The sequence below is a fragment of the Leptodactylus fuscus genome, chromosome 1, assembly GCF_031893055.1.
Source record: "Leptodactylus fuscus isolate aLepFus1 chromosome 1, aLepFus1.hap2, whole genome shotgun sequence".
Lineage (NCBI taxonomy): Eukaryota > Metazoa > Chordata > Amphibia > Anura > Leptodactylidae > Leptodactylus > Leptodactylus fuscus.
The window spans coordinates 332,119,515-332,136,260 of NC_134265.1; the positions used below are offsets into that span (position 1 = coordinate 332,119,515).

The 16,746-nt window shown below is 42.2% G+C and overlaps 1 protein-coding gene across 1 annotated transcript in view; it reads left to right on the forward strand.

Moving 5' to 3' along the window:
- The first annotated feature begins 1,191 nt into the window (after positions 1 to 1,191).
- POLN (DNA polymerase nu) overlaps positions 1,192 to 16,746 on the forward strand; it is a 66,373-nt gene continuing 50,818 nt past the window's right edge. Inside the window, exons 1-6 of the mRNA XM_075261126.1 lie at positions 1,192 to 1,371; positions 2,491 to 2,654; positions 3,410 to 3,513; positions 4,303 to 4,445; positions 6,519 to 6,587; positions 11,421 to 11,481. Of these exons, the coding sequence (XP_075117227.1) occupies positions 1,192 to 1,371; positions 2,491 to 2,654; positions 3,410 to 3,513; positions 4,303 to 4,445; positions 6,519 to 6,587; positions 11,421 to 11,481 (721 nt within the window). The remainder of the gene's footprint in view (positions 1,372 to 2,490; positions 2,655 to 3,409; positions 3,514 to 4,302; positions 4,446 to 6,518; positions 6,588 to 11,420; positions 11,482 to 16,746) is intronic.

Sequence of the window (16,746 nt, forward strand, 5' to 3'; positions counted from 1 at the left end):
GCATTTTCAGGCATTTCATTTGAATGAGTTTGAAAAGTGCATAAAACGCTCACGGGCGCTCACGGCCGGACATTGTCTGACAGGTTTCCGTCTTCTGTCGGCAGAAACCTGATATGGAGACCCGAATGCTGGTGTGAACCCAGCGTCACTTGTATAGCGCCATCATATTCCGACGCGCTTATACAGACATATCAATCACTGTCCCATATAGGGCTCATAATCTACATTTCCTATCAGTATGTCTTTGGAGTGTGGGAGGAAACCAGAGTACTGGAGAGAACATACAAACTCCTTGCAGATGTTGTCCTTGGTTGCATTCGACCCTAGGATTCCAGCATTGCAAGGCTGCCATGCTAACCACTGAGCCAGAACTGTATGTTCTATCTTTTCAGACTTTAGAGTAAAATAAGTGGAGGCCCAGCTATCTTACCTCTACTTCACCTCTCCTGGGCAACCTTGTGATATCCCTCAAGGCCCTGCAGTCCCTCTTCCAGCCTCCGAGTAATGTCCCTGGCATCACAGCATCCTAATGTCAGTGAGGCCCTCATGACCCTGTGGAGTGTGACCTCAACCAGAGGCTGGAACACGACTGGTGGACCCTGCTGGTTTGCCGTGAGGATGTTTTGAAGAAGTGAGGCAAAGTGAGTATAAGTGTTTGTTATTTTTACTCACCTCTTTTGAGCCGCCACTTATTGTACTCTGGGGTCCGAATGTCAAAACTTTTGGGTTCAAATCTGTACATTCATTCCAAGTCAGGACAGGTGAGAGGCCTCTAACTTTACAGGAGTATCTTTAACCTGACAGCTAGGGTGTTACTGTAGAATTTATAGCATATTACACAATAAAGACACATTGTGTCTGAAAACATTACATGACATGGATTTAGTAAAATATTTGGAAATGCATAGCAGCTTGTCCATAATGATGTATGTGTATTGTTCCTAGTCTGCCAATACTGAGTTACCTGTGAAGCTTCAAGTCATTTCACCATCTCTGCCACTAAGCTCTATGAGCGAGACTAACAGTGATCAAGATGACGTCCAGCCGTTCATGAATACTCCCTCAAATATAGATGAAGAGGACGGAGACATTGAGAGGCCAAAGAAGAAACTCTTAGTATTAGATACAGATGCAAAACATCTGTCATTTCCTTCACATGAGATGAAAAGATTGTCATCTGAGCAGCCAGAGATGAATTCTCCAGAATATGAGGTTAAGAGACCTGGTATAAGTGATGGCGTAAAGTTGTGGAACATCTGGTCCATGACTGAGGAGGAGCAGCTTAGGGTACTGGATGACATCAGGCAGGCTCAGGCCATTGTGCTGACCATGCTGTTTCACAATGGATCATCACAGCTTTGTCCACCCAAGGTCAGTGTTCCTCCATATTCCTGATGATCGGATACATCGAGGTGATTGGGTATATTCCAAGCAAAGGCTCCTGCTGCAGCTAGTTGTCTTAAAACCTGGCACAGGACAATAAATAGGAGGAGGGGGCATGGCTGAGCTTCTGGGACGCATAGTTTTCTTTATATATTTTTATATTTTTCACATTTAATTGTAAAATAGGATCGAGGAAGAGAAGAAGGGCTGATATATTTTTTATTTACTTTTTGTTTTTATTTTTCAGGTTTTTTTTTTAACTGGCCAGACAGGAACTTGCAAATTTGCCTCTCTCTTCGGACCCCTGTGAGCCAGCTAACATGCTGGGTCTGCTGCTCTGGCTATTGCCATATTGACTTTTCACCAAACGATAGGGGGCAACTTGTTGATCAGTGTGGGACAGACCACACTGTCAGAACTGTGTTCAGCTATCTCTGAGAGTCTCCTTGAAATGAACAGAATGGGACACAGAGCACAGCCTGTCTCTCCAAAAACACTGGGGTGCAAAACACCCCTGTCCTTCTGATTAGTTGGTCCCAGTGGTCAAGTGCTCACCAATCAACATGTTACCCCATATCCTTTGGATAACAGTTAAGGGGGCGTTCACACTACCGTCGGTGTCCGACAGGTAGTGTCCGCTCCTAGTGTCTGTTCAAAATCTGGCACGGACATTAGGAGCGGACACTAGCTGTGTCCGTGACACCTGTCATTTATTTAAATGGGCATCGGGCGTGTTCTTTTGCACTCCGTGCCCTTCCTTCACTGTCCGCATGTAAAGATGTCCGAGTTTTCAAGCGGACAGAAAAACCCGACATGTCGGGTTTTTTTGTCCGCTTGAGAAGTCGGACATCTTCACTTGCGGACAGGGAAGGAAGGGCACGGAGTGCAAAAGAACGCACCCGATGCCCATTTAAATAAATGACAGGTGTCACGGACACAGCTAGTGTCCGCTCCTAATGTCCGTGCCAGATTTTGAGCGGACACTAGGAGCAGACACTACCTCTCGGACACCGACGGTAGTGTAAACGCCCCTAATTTATATCACTGAAATACCCTTTCAATGGAAGGAATCCTCTGAACTGTTTTTACATAAATATTGTCTCACAGGATGAAAATACATTAATGAATGGCATTCTTGTATTAATTATAAAGAACATCAATCTTGTGTCTACGAATACTGAAATATATCATGCCGACAATACTTACATTCATATGACGATGACAGACAATGCCTTGTGGGCAAAAGATCACAGAAAACATAACTATTTAAGGTGGGTGTACATGTTATTAATAACTGATTGATTACATTCTTTACCTTTGAATATTATTTTACAGGTTACATATAGATAACTTTATACATACAATACACTACTTATCATGAGTTACGTCCTGCATTTGACTTCAGCAGCAGAATAATGAGTGCAGCTCTGGAGTATCTGTGTACATACATTACATTACTTATCCTGTACTGATCCTGAGTTACATCCTGTATTATACTCCAGAGCTGCGCTCACTATTCTGCTGGTACAGTCACTGTGTACATACATTACATTACTTATCCTGTACTGATCCTGAGTTACATCCTGTATTATACTCCAGAGCTGCACTCACTATTCTGCTGGTGCAGTCACTGTGTACATACATTACATTACTTATCCTGTACTGATCCTGAGTTACATCCTGTATTATACTCCAGAGCTGCGCTCACTATTCTGCTGGTACAGTCACTGTGTACATACATTACATTACTTATCCTGTACTGATCCTGAGTTACATCCTGTATTATACTCCAGAGCTGCGCTCACTATTCTGCTGGTACAGTCACTGTGTACATACATTACATTACTTATCCTGTACTGATCCTTAATTACATCCTGTATTATACTCCAGAGCTGTGCTCACTATTCTGCTGGTACAGTCACAGTGTACATACATTACATTACTTATCCTGTACTGATCCTTAATTACATCCTGTATTATATACTACCCTTATATGAATGATATATATTCTGATATATTGTTACAGAAGTGTGCTACTCCACATCTTACAAAGCAGAATTCCGGTTATTTGCTTCAATGCAAAGGATTTTCTCCGAACTATTTATGGGAGATTTATGAACTACAGAAATGGTAAGCTAACAATAGCAGGCGCAGCTAGCAATTGCATCCCGGCCCTGAAGCTCATGGGGTCCAATGGTATGTTCACACATGTTGAATTTGACACAAATTTTGTTCTGTGTTCTTGGATGTGGCACATCTCACACATCTGCATCTATTGCATGTAAACAGGGTGACCCCAATCTTGTTGACATGCAATAGGTAGCGCATCATGGAAATAATCCGCCATAATTGGCCTGATACTTTTAGGCATAAACCCTTCTGAATAACAGTGTGTCTGATCCCCCTGCAGACCCGCACAATGCCACTTCATGTCTGCTGTGAACCATGAAATAAAATACATGATGGATTTTGAATATGCAAATCTGATGCATGAAAATACCCTATAGTGAAATAACAGTAATTCCCAGTAACTAGTAGTCTGCATGCTGATGGTTTCCATGGCTCAGGTGTACTGTGGTATAATAATAATAATAATAATTTTTTTTTATTTATATAGCGCCAACATATTCCGCAGCGCTGTACAATTTGTAGGGTTCAAATACAGACAGAAAGATATATTACAAAGAAAATCATTTCACACAATGGGACTGAGGGTCCTGCTCGCAAGTGCTTACAATCTATGAGGTAGAGGGGGTGACACAAGAGGTAGCAGGGTTCAGGGCTGTTGCATTGAGTCATGACAGGTTAAGCTTTTCTTCATTTAGCGAGTATTTCTCAATATATGGTTTACCATACATTGTTTTTATTTTATTTTTTTTAAAATCTGTGATATTTTTGCAATTTCTTTTTTATTTTTAGCGGCACAAAGTGTTATCCTAGATCCAAGAATAGCAGCGTGGCTTTTAGATCCGGCTGACAGTAGTTCTTCCTTTGAAGATTTAGTGAAAAAACACTGCAAGACTTTGGCCGTGGGTGCTATAGGTTACGCTCCAGATACCCGGGTTTGTATAAGAAGTATTTCTGCTATTATAAGACATACCAGGGCAGATGTGCACGTATATGAGCTGACATATACGGATACTATAGGGTAAAGGACGGCTCCACCTTTCAGATATTTCCTTTGTAGTTATTAACAGAAGTCCGCTCTTGCTTCTTGCTAACCCTTTGGACACGTGGTTACTACTGTGCATACAAGCACCATTCAACTCTATGGATAATGGCTTGGGATCAGTCAGGCATGAAACAGATTCACCTTCTCGTGTCAGATCCAGACACCTCATGGGAGTTTTATATCTCATCATCAATAGATTCTTTTCAGTCAGAAAGAGTTTAAAGAGAGTGAAAAGATGTGTCTGAATAAGGGTAAAAAGTTTTTGAAGCTCAAGTTTGTCTTTAAATGCTCTTTTACAGATTGCATGCACTAAAAGGTTTAGGTAGGCGTGGAAAAAATGCTGTAAAGTAAGAATGCATTCAGAAATAGAAGGGTTAATCGTTTATTTTTGTAGATTAACAAAATGCAGTGAGTGAAGAAAAGAGAAATGTAAATCCCATCAATATTTTGGGTGACCTTTGCCTTCCATCAGTTCTTATTGGTACTTGCAGACAGTTTTTGGCAGGGAGGTTGTTCCCGCCATCTTGGAGAACTAAGCACAGACCTTCTGTGGATGTAGGCTTGCTCCAATCCGTCTATCTCTTCACGTCATCCCAGACAGACTGGATGATGCTGAGATCAGGGCTATATCTGTGGCGGCCATATCATCACCTCCAGGACTCCTCCTCCAAGGGGTAAAGGTCACACCAAATATTGATGGGATTTACATTTCCCTTTTCTTTATTAACTTCATTTTAATTGACAAAAATAAAGTATTAACAATTTTATGTGAAAATATGAGCTGTTAAAGGTGTGTCTGTCGACGAGCTTGGCGACTGTTTCCAATAACAACCTGTGCAATTGTGAATACAGCTCTGGGCCATATAGGGATCACACATTAGGTAATGCAATGTATTTACCTTCTTAATCCAATACTATTAATAAAATACAACCGTGTGCAAAAGTTTTAGGCAAGTGTGAAAGAAGGGACAACTAGTTCTTACATCAGATTACTCTACAGTGGTAGGAGGAAAGATAACACTTCCAATAATGGGAATCGACAAAGCAAGCTCTATGGCAACATTAAAGACATTTTCCAGTAGATTTTCCATCCATTGCATTTCTTTTTTTTTTTTTTTACATTGCGAGCCCCATATAGGGCTCACAATGTACATTTTTCCCTATCCGTATGTCTTTGGAGTATGGGAGGAAATCCACGCAAACACAGGAAGAACATATAAACTCCTTGCAGATGTTCAAGGCGGGATTCAAATCCAGGACTCCAGCACTGCAAGGCTGCAGTGCTAACCACTGAGCCACCACCTTGACCCCCATTGCATTTCTGTCTCCATTTGGGGCTGGCCAAAAGCTACTGTCCAAATGGCATGGTGTGAGCAAACCCTAACACACTGTCCTTGTGATGTCATTTCAAAGCAGCCAGATTTTTTGAAAAAAACCCTGTGCACCAGCAAGAAATGCTGAAAGATTTTCACTGCTGTTTTTTGTCTCTGAATCTGCGACAAGATAGGTCAGGGCCTTTTTTTTCCTGTGTTGCTGATGATATATTAGTGTGCAGAAAAGTTCTGAGTTTTCCGCTGCAATTCCGAAACATAAATTACATACCAAAAGCACTGTATGAATATTTAAGGCGCCAGGGTCAGACATGACATGTGTCATTACACCAGCCTTCTTAAATGGGGAGTTCAGAGAATCTGACTCTCCACAGCTCCAGTGCTTCTCTGTAAGTTATGGCTGAAAACGCAGACAAAGACATGCAGATCACAGTTTCATTGGGCACGTTACTAGAGATAAGTTTTGGGTAGGGGGAAGTTATCATAGTATGCCAGTCAGGTGCACTGTGAATATTTCCCAGGCAAAGATTCAGTAGTTTCAGATTGCTTTATTATGAAGAAATTTCACATCTAAACTACTAGATTGTCCGTCCAACGATTTTAGTCTTACAAGTCTGTGTTGTATGTTATAGCTCCAGACCACAAGCAAGAAATTGTCTGTTTTATACCATCTGATGATGAGCCTACAGCAAAAGGTCCAGGTAAGTCCAGGTTCTATAGTGTATATTGTATATTATAGGACACACCATTTTTTCATGTTGCAACAGGTAAAATACATACATAGTGCAACTAATAAATTAATCCTATCCTACTAATATTATAAATGTGAAAGTTTGTGTGTTTGGATGTTTGTTACTTTTTCATGCAAAAACGGATGAACGGATTTGGATGAAATTTGGCACATAGATAGTTTGAAACCTCGATTAACACATAGGCTACTTTTTATCCCGGTAAATGACATGGCTTCACAACTGTTATAAATTTATGTTCACATACTATATTACACTGCTCTTGGCAACAGTTAATTGGTTTGCTGATAAAACCAGGTCTGTTATCTCTCTTTGTGAACACACAGTCCATTCTGTACACACATTTGCATATTATCTGATCTGCTCCAGGTAGTGCTGACACACTGGATGGGAAAATGCCTTTAATCCAAATTGCCAGTTTGTCAATATTAAACATGCTGGGAAAAAGAAAATCTAATTTGTTGCAAAATTCGAAAACAACGATAGCTATGAAGGTAGCCGGAAGTTAACACAGATCTCCTCAAGTGGAGCTGAGGGGAATCATCGACGCCAACGACACACTCATTATATGGCGTCCCAGCGAGCTGCTGAGATGCCGGAACAATCACAGGCACAGCATGAGGAACAATTTCAGCAGCAGGCCAACTTGACAGCTGCCGGAACAATCACAAGCATGGTGCGTCGAAAAAGTTCAGCGGCAGGCCATCTTGAGAACTGCTGAAATGTTGGAGCATGCGGATCATCAACACCAACAATATGCTCATTATATGGCATCCCAGTGAGCTGCTGGAATGCCAAAACAATCACAGGCACGGTGCGAGGAGCAAGTTTAGCAGTAGGACAGCTTGAGAGCTGCTGAAATGCTGGAGCAGGCGAACCATCGATGGCATTAATTTGCTGAATATAGGCGGATCATCGACGCCAACAACATGCAGACGAAGTCACGGGCAGAGGCTAGTAGTGTTCATATATGTATCACTAGCTGGTACCCGCGACTTCTGTGTACTACTGTGTATAAGGTATGGAATATGAAATGTAACTTTGTATCTTGTTTTTGCTGTAATTCAGAGAATACGTGAGACTTTTGTGTTGAAGTTAATCTGTATTTGAGCTGCTATATATATGGTGTTGTGAGAAACTTTACATAGTGACTTTGGGACAGAAGTATTTGAAGTTAACCCTTTCCCGCCTATGGCATTTTTTTGATTTTCGTTTTTAGTTATTGACTCCCCTCCTTCTAAACCCCATAATTTTTTTTATTTCTCCACTCCCAGAGCCATATGAGGTCTTAATTTTTCCTGGGACAAATTTTTCTTCATGATGCCACCATTATTTATTCTATATAATGTACTGGGAAGCAGGGAAAAAATTCAGAATGGGGTGGATTTGAAGAAAAAATGCATTTCTGCGACTTTCTTACGGGCTTTGGTTTTACGTCGTTCACTGTGCAACCAAAATGACATGTCCCCTGTATTCTGTTTTGTTACGATTCCGGAGATACCAAATTTATATGGTTTTATTTACATTTTGACCCCTTAAAAAAAATCCAAAACTGTGTTAAAAATTTTTTTTTTGAAAAGTCGCCATATTCTGACAGCCGTAACTTTTTTATACGTGCGTGTACGGGGATGTATAGGGCGTCTTTTTTTGCGGGACCGGGTGTACTTTGTAGTTCTACCATTTTCGGGAAATGTTATTGCTTTGATCACTTTTTATTCAAATTTTTATCAGAATCAAAACAGTGAAAAAACGGCGGTTTGGCACTTTTGACCATTTTTTCCGCTACGGCGTTTACCAAACAGGAAAAATATTTGTATAGCTTTGTAGAGCGGGCGATTTCGGACGCGGGGATACCTAACATGTATGTGTGTCACAGTTTTTAACTACTTTTATATGTGTTCTAGGGAAAGGGGGGGTGATTTGAATTTTTAATCCTTTTTATTTATTTTTTTATTTTTTTTTTACTTTTTTTAAACTTTTTTTTTTTGCATTTATTAGATCGCCTAGGGGTATTGACATGGGTGGGGGGTGTCGCGGATTGTCAGAGCGGTGGGGGTCGGCAAACATGGCTGCTCCGGAGCGTTAAAGAGAGCCTCCTGGAGTATCGGTAAGGTGAGGGGCAAAGTGGTAAAGTATATGTATATGTGATTGTGTGGGGTTAGGGGCGAGGCTGTAGAGGGCAATATGAATTTTGTGGCTTGCTATGGTCCAAAGTGTGTGAGATTGTAGAGATGGTGGTGTGAGTTTGGGTTTTGTGGGGTCCTGGCACAAACGTATGTGTGCTATTGTGACGAAAAGTAGCCTATTGCGCAATCGGGTGTATTAACTATGTTTGTGGAAAATTTCAGCCAAATCGGTCGAGCGGGTTTTGCGTGATTGACTAACAAACATCCAAACATCCAAACACACAAACCCACAAACTCACAAACTTTCACATTTATAATATTAATAGGATGATAGGGGTGTAACTAGCAAAGATTAAGACCCATAAACTTTTGACTTGCACCCCCCTCCCCCTTTGGTGTCCCCCACATGGCATTATGCCCCATTTACACACAGTATAATGTCCCATAGTGGTCCTTTCACTAAGTCTAATTTCCCAGAGTTGCCGCTCCATACAGTATAATGTCCCATAGTGGTCCCCCCACACAGTATAATGTCCCATATTGGCCCCTGCACACAGTATTATGTCCCATATTGGCCCCTCCACACAGTATAATGTCCCATATTGGCACTTTAACACAGTATAATGCCCATAGTGGCCATTTCACCCAGTATAATGTCCCATCCCATAGTACCCCTATGCTGATTGTTGCAAATATTGCAAAAATGTTGGGGATTCATCACCCACAAACTATTATTATACAGAGTATAATGATTTGAGGCCCAACAAAAATTAAAAAAACATTGTTACTCACCTCTTCTGGGCTCCGTTGCTGGTCTTTGGGCCTCTTCAATGACGTCACAGACCACTGATGCCTGTAATTGGAAGTGGGGTAGTGGAGATGGCCTTCAGCAAGATCAGGGACTGGTAAGTAAATTGGGGCTGTTACCTGCTCAAGTAACTCCAGGCAATGGCTCATTTGAAAAAAAAAAAAGGAAAAACACAGTAGTAGCCAACTGGGCCCCTAAAGTTATGTTCCCTGTAGTACCGCCATTGCATTTCTATTTCCCTCATGCGACAGGCACTATGGAAGCCTGACACACCCCACTGATTTTTTTTATCGGGTGGTGCTGTGGTGCCCATCATTTTGATGTGATGGAACATGCTCCATGCTTACCGGTCTCTTCTTGCAATTAGATGCGAACGAATCTATGACGGGGCCTCTGACATTCATATGAACATAAGCTAACATGTTTAGGTTTTTTTTTTTTCTTAGATCTTGATCACACAGTGCTGTACTTACCAACTGTGTTTATAGACATTTTCATTTGTGGTAATCCATCCAGAATATTTCTGTATACATTGCTCATATGACATTGATTCATTGGATACCGCACCTGGAGCTTTTCAGAAATTCTGTGAAAAACACAACATGCTATATAAACAGTAATAAAATCACATGAAAACTATAAAAGGTGTGAACATGAATGTTATAAAGTCCTACATGTCTAGCTGCTATGGTATTTGTAAAACAAACAAGAAACCCCGGCTTTACAAGACCCAAGAAATCATTGACTAGAGGTTTTAGAAAAGGTTTTTGTTTTTTACGTTTACTTGTACAGCACTGCGGAATATGTTGGCGCTAGATAAACAAAATGTATTATTTATTATTATTATTTACTTTTGCATTTCTTTTTCTTATTGTATAAAAATCCAGCAGGCCCTATGCATGCGACAGTTCATTTTTTTCATGAACCCAATGTCAAGGCTTGTTGGTCTATTTTTGCCTTATCTCATGACAGTGAAAAAAGTCCATGTGATGGTTGTTCTAAAGTCCATGGAAGTCTCTGGGTGTATTCACATGTCTATATATGTATCTGTCAAAATGGTAACAGCATTTCCAGCAGGTAGCAGGGCCTATTTATTTACCGGTCCCTGTTCCTGGCCACGGCTGCATCCACTTTCCCTTCAGCCCTCCATTGGACTCTGTGCGTCTCATATCACGTTGCTGATGTCGATCAGTGTCAAGACATTGCTGTCAGCAACGTAGTATGCGATGCATGGGGCCACCAGTGGGCTGAGGTGGAAACGAAAACGGCCATGGCCAGGAGCGGGGGATCAGTAAATAGGGTCATGGGTTAGGGACCCCATGAGATTCATCTCGCGAGAATCGCCTGGCGGTCTTGTTTGGAATCGAAACTGCTACTATACTCTGGGGTCTCTTTAAACAGAATGGATTATTCCCCTTTCTGTATTGGGATTAAATGCACATTTTGCCTAACTGAGCATGCAAGTGTATTGGGGACTTTGGAGAAGAAACTGAAGGAACAGTTGACTCCATGCATGTTGTGATCCCATACCAGGAGCCTTCAGGTGAGGGAAATATTCTTCAGAAGCAATGCCTTTAAATTAGGATACCATTATGCTACAGGATGGCGAAAGATAACAAACTCTGTGTATCTCCATGACATCGAGGGCGTATGGCAGCATAGTAAAAAAAAGAAATAAACAGGTATACCTATTTTATACATATGTGTATAGATGTCATTTTTCATATCATGACATTAAAAAGAATAGTTATTATATGAAGAATTGTCTCATAAAATTACATTTCAGATGATTTACCTTGGACACATTTGAACCCAAATCAAGTGATTATGATGATGATTATTGTTTTCCAGGCTGAAGGATTGTGGGATTTGTTTTACAACATTGAGCTTCCACTTATTACTATTCTGGCAGGTAACACTGGATTGTTTTTATTTCATGTATTTGCTTATTTTATATTGAGATTTTAAACATGACAGAATAAGTATCAAAACATACACAGGGAACATACATTGTACAGTATAAGGGTATGTTCACACAGAGGAAGAGGTCGCGGAAAGCTTTACCGCTGTGTGAACATTCCGCGGGGCTCGCTGCGACTGAATGCTTATGTAGCATCCGCGTTCCATCGCGGCACCCCACTTCTATGTAGGCCAGAATGAATGGGCCTACACTGGAGCGTGTCTCGCACCACAGATGCCACGGCTGAGTCAGCCACAGAATCCACGGCAAGAAGGGACATCTAGCTTCTTTTTTCCGCTACTAGCTAGCGGAAAAAAGAAGCAAACGGCTCCCATTGAAGTCAAAGGGAGCCATTTTTGGCAGTGGATTTTGAGGCGGATTCCGCTGCCAAAAACTCTGTGTGAACATACCCTAAGGATCTTACTATTAGGAAAAGGGCTTATCTAGAGGTTTTAAATTGATGCGCTATTCTTAAAAAAGGCCATCAAGTTTATATCACTGGGGGACTGCAGGGACCCATGCTGACCAGCCGTGTGGAAGGGGCCAGAACGCTCGTTCACTTACAGTCCTATGAAAAAGTTTGGGCACCCCTATTAATCTTAATCATTTTTAGTTCTAAATATTTTGGTGTTTGCAACAGCCATTTCAGTTTGATATATCTAATAACTGATGGACACAGTAATATTTCAGGATTGAAATGAGGTTTATTGTACTAACAGAAAATGTGCAATATGCATTAAACCAAAATTTGACCGGTGCAAGAGTATGGGCACCTCAACAGAAAAGTGACATTAATATTTAGTAGATCTTCCTTTTGCAAAGATAACAGCCTCTAGTCGCTTCCTGCAGCTTTTAATCAGTTCCTGGATCCTGGATGAAGGTATTTTGGACCATTCCTCTTTACAAAACAGTTCAAGTTCAGTTAAGTTTGATGGTGGCCGAGCATGGACAGCCCGCTTCAAATCATCCCACAGATGTTCAATGATATCCAGGTCTGGGGACTGGGATGGCCATTCCAGAACATTGTAATTGTCGATTTGGAGCGTTGTTTTGGATTATTGTCTTGCTGACATATCCATCTCCGGCGTAACTTCAACTTCGTCACTGATTCTTGAACATTATTCTCAAGAATCTGCTGATACTGAGTGGAATCCATGTGACCCTCAACTTTAACAAGATTCCCGGTGCCGGCATTGGCCACACAGCCCCAAAGCATGATGGAACCTCCACCAAATCTTACAGTGGGTAGCAAGTGTTTTTCGTGTAATGCTGTTTTTTTTGGACGCCATGCATAACGCCTTTTTTGTATGACCAAACAACTCAATCTTTGTTTCATCAGTCCACAGGACCTTCTTTCAAAATGAAGCTGGCTTGTCCAAATGTGCATTTGCATACCTCAGGTGACTCTGTTTGTGGCGTGCTTGCAGAAACGGCTTCTTTCTCATCACTCTCCCATACAGCTTCTATTTGTGCAAAGTGCGCTGTATAGTTGACCGATGCACAGTGACACCATCTGCAGCAAGATGATGCTGCAGCTCTTTGGAGGTGGTCTGTGGATTGTCCTTGACTGTTCTCTCCATTCTTCTTCTCTGCCTTTCTGATATTTTTCTTGGCCTGCCACTTCTGGGCTTAACAAGAACTGTCCCTGTGGTCTTCCATTTCCTTACTATGTTCCTCACAGTGGAAACTGACAGGTTAAATCTCTGAGACAACTTTTTGTATCCTTCCCCTGAACAACTATGTTGAACAATCTTTGTTTTCAGATCATTTGAGAGTTGTTTTGAGTAGCCCATGATGCCACTCTTCAGAGGAGATTCAAATAGGAGAACAACTTGCAATTGGCCACCTTAAATACCTTTTCTCATGATTGGATACACCTGGCTATGAAGTTCAAAGCTCACTGAGGTTACAAAAACAATTTTGTGCTTCAGTAAGTCAGTAAAAAGTAGTTAGGAGTATTCAAATCAATAAAATGATAAGGGTGCCCATACTTTTGCACCGGTCAAATTTTGGTTTAATGCATGTTGCACATTTTCTGTTAGTACAATAAACCTCATTTCACTCCTGAAATATTACTGTGTCCATCAGTTACTAGATATATCAAACTGAAATGGCTGTTGCAAACACCAAAATATTTAGAACTAAAAATGATTAAGATTAATAGGGGTGCCCAAACTTTTTCATAGGACTGTAAATGGCACATTACTGCATCATTGGGGACAGCTTATGGTAAGTTCGCACATTTTTTTTTGCCAGCAGATGTTTGAGATGGAATCTGCCTTAAAGGGGTATTCCCATGTACATAATTATTTTTAAATTTGTAGATAATTAAAAGTTAAACATTTTTTGCAAATATAAGTAATTAAATATTTTGCAGAGTTTTAAAGATATTCTCTAGTATCTTGTGGTCACAGTCTTTTAGTCTTGATCAGTTGCCATTGGATACGACCATGAATGCAGGACCTTTCTAAGGTCCCAAAATCAGCCATGATTTCCTTATTGTGGCCGGGATATCTTCTGCTACATGTAGTGTCCCTGCCTGATAACACAGCTACAATAAGAAAATCATAGCTGGGTTCCTGACGAGTGCCAGACCATAGAAAGTTTCTGTATTTGTGGTCGTATCCATTTGCAACCGATCAAGACAACAGACTGTCACCACTAAGATGGTTAGAGGAAATCTTTAAAACTCTGCAGAATTTTTAATTACTTATATTGGCAAAACTGTTTAACTTTTAATTCTCTACAAATATAGATATGATTATGTACATGGGAATACCCCTTTAAGAAACACCTCTCAATTCACCCATTCACTTCAATGGGAATGTGTCATGCAACAGATACAAAGGAAGCCTGACACCCCCTTCTGACTCATAGGGCGGTGCTGTGGTGTCCATCATTTTGACGGGAGGAAACATGCTGCATGCTGTGCTTTTCTTGTTGTCAAATATAACCAAATTGTGGAAGGAGAGGGTAGACCACCAAGTCGCGACCAATTTTTGTGGTTTTCCCCAGTATTGTTCTTAATCTAATTGCTGCTGATGGCAGATCTGCCACAATCATTAGAAGGGGTAGACTTTAGAGATGAGCGAACACTAAAATGTTCGAGGTTCGAAATTCGATTCGAACAGCCGCTCAATGTTCGTGTGTTCGAACGGGTTTCGAACCCCATTATAGTCTATGGGGAACAGATACTCGTTAAGGGGGAAACCCAAATCCGTGTCTGGAGGGTCACCAAGTCCACTATGACACCCCAGGAAATGATGCCAACACCTCTGGAATGACACTGGGACAGCAGGGGAAGCATGTCTGGGGGCATCTAACACACCAAAGACCCTCTATTACCCCAACATCACAGCCTAACAACTACACACTTTACACACTCAATACCACCTCTCTGACAGTAGGAAAACACCTTGAAACATGTGTATTTGGCACTTGCAGTGAGGAGAGCTTGTCACCAGCAGTGAATTTGGCCCTTGTAGTAAGTTGAGGTTGGCACCAACATTTGTTTTGAAAATCAGGGTGGATTGAGCCTCTAACCAGCAGAGTTTGGGCAAATTCATGGTGGAGGGAGCCTCTAAAAACCCCAGTTTGGACCAATTCATGGTGGAGGGAGCCTCTAACCAGCCCAGTTTGGGCAAATTCATGGTGGAGGGAGCCTCTAAAAAACCCAGTTTGGACCAATTCATGGTGGAGGGAGCCTCTAACCAGCCCAGTTTGGGCAAATTCATGGTGGAGGGAGCCTCTAACCAGCCCAGTTTGGACCAATTAATGGTGGAGGGAGCCTCTAACCAGCCCAGTTTGGACCAATTAATGGTGGAGGGAGCCTCTAACCACCCCAGTTTGGACCAATTCATGGTGGAGGGAGCCTCTAAACAGCCCAGTTTGGGCAAATTCATGGTGGAGGGAGCCTCTAAAAAACCCAGTTTGGACCAATTCATGGTGGAGGGAGCCTCTAACCAGCCCAGTTTGGACCAATTAATGGTGGAGGGAGCCTCTAAACAGCCAAGTTTGGACCAATTCATGGTGGAGGGAGCCTCTAAAAACCCCAGTTTGGACCAATTCATGGTGGAGGGAGCCTCTAACCAGCCCAGTTTGGGCAAATTCATGGTGGAGGGAGCCTCTAAACAGCCCAGTTTGGGCAAATTCATGGTGGAGGGAGCCTCTAACCAGCCCAGTTTGGACCAATTAATGGTGGAGGGAGCCTCTAACCAGCCCAGTTTGGACCAATTAATGGTGGAGGGAGCCTCTAACCACCCCAGTTTGGACCAATTCATGGTGGAGGGAGCCTCTAACCAGCCCAGTTTGGACCAATTCATGGTGGAGGGAGCCTCTAAAAAACCCAGTTTGGACCAATTCATGGTGGAGGGAGCCTCTAAACAGCCCAGTTTGGGCAAATTCATGGTGGAGGGAGCCTCTAAACAGCCCAGTTTGGGCAAATTCATGGTGGAGGGAGCCTCTAACCAGCCCAGTTTGGACCAATTAATGGTGGAGGGAGCCTCTAACCAGCCCAGTTTGGACCAATTAATGGTGGAGGGAGCCTCTAACCACCCCAGTTTGGACCAATTCATGGTGGAGGGAGCCTCTAAACAGCCAAGTTTGGACCAATTCATGGTGGAGGGAGCCTCTAAAAACCCCAGTTTGGACCAATTCATGGTGGAGGGAGCCTCTAACCAGCCCAGTTTGGGCAAATTCATGGTGGAGGGAGCCTCTAAACAGCCCAGTTTGGGCAAATTCATGGTGGAGGGAGCCTCTAAAAAACCCAGTTTGGACCAATTCATGGTGGAGGGAGCCTCTAAACAGCCAAGTTTGGACCAATTCATGGTGGAGGGAGCCTCTAAACAGCCAAGTTTGGACCAATTCATGGTGAAGGGAGCCTCTAAAAACCCGTTTGGACCAATTCATGGTGGAGGGAGCCTCTAACCAGCCCAGTTTGGGCAAATTCATGGTGGAGGGAGCCTCTAAACAGCCCAGTTTGGGCAAATTCATGGTGGAGGGAGCCTCTAACCAGCCCAGTTTGGACCAATTAATGGTGGAGGGAGCCTCTAACCAGCCCAGTTTGGACCAATTAATGGTGGAGGGAGCCTCTAACCAGCCCAGTTTGGACCAATTAATGGTGGAGGGAGCCTCTAACCACCCCAGTTTGGACCAATTCATGGTGGAGGGAGCCTCTAACCAGCCCAGTTTGGGCAAATTCATGGTGGAGGGAGCCTC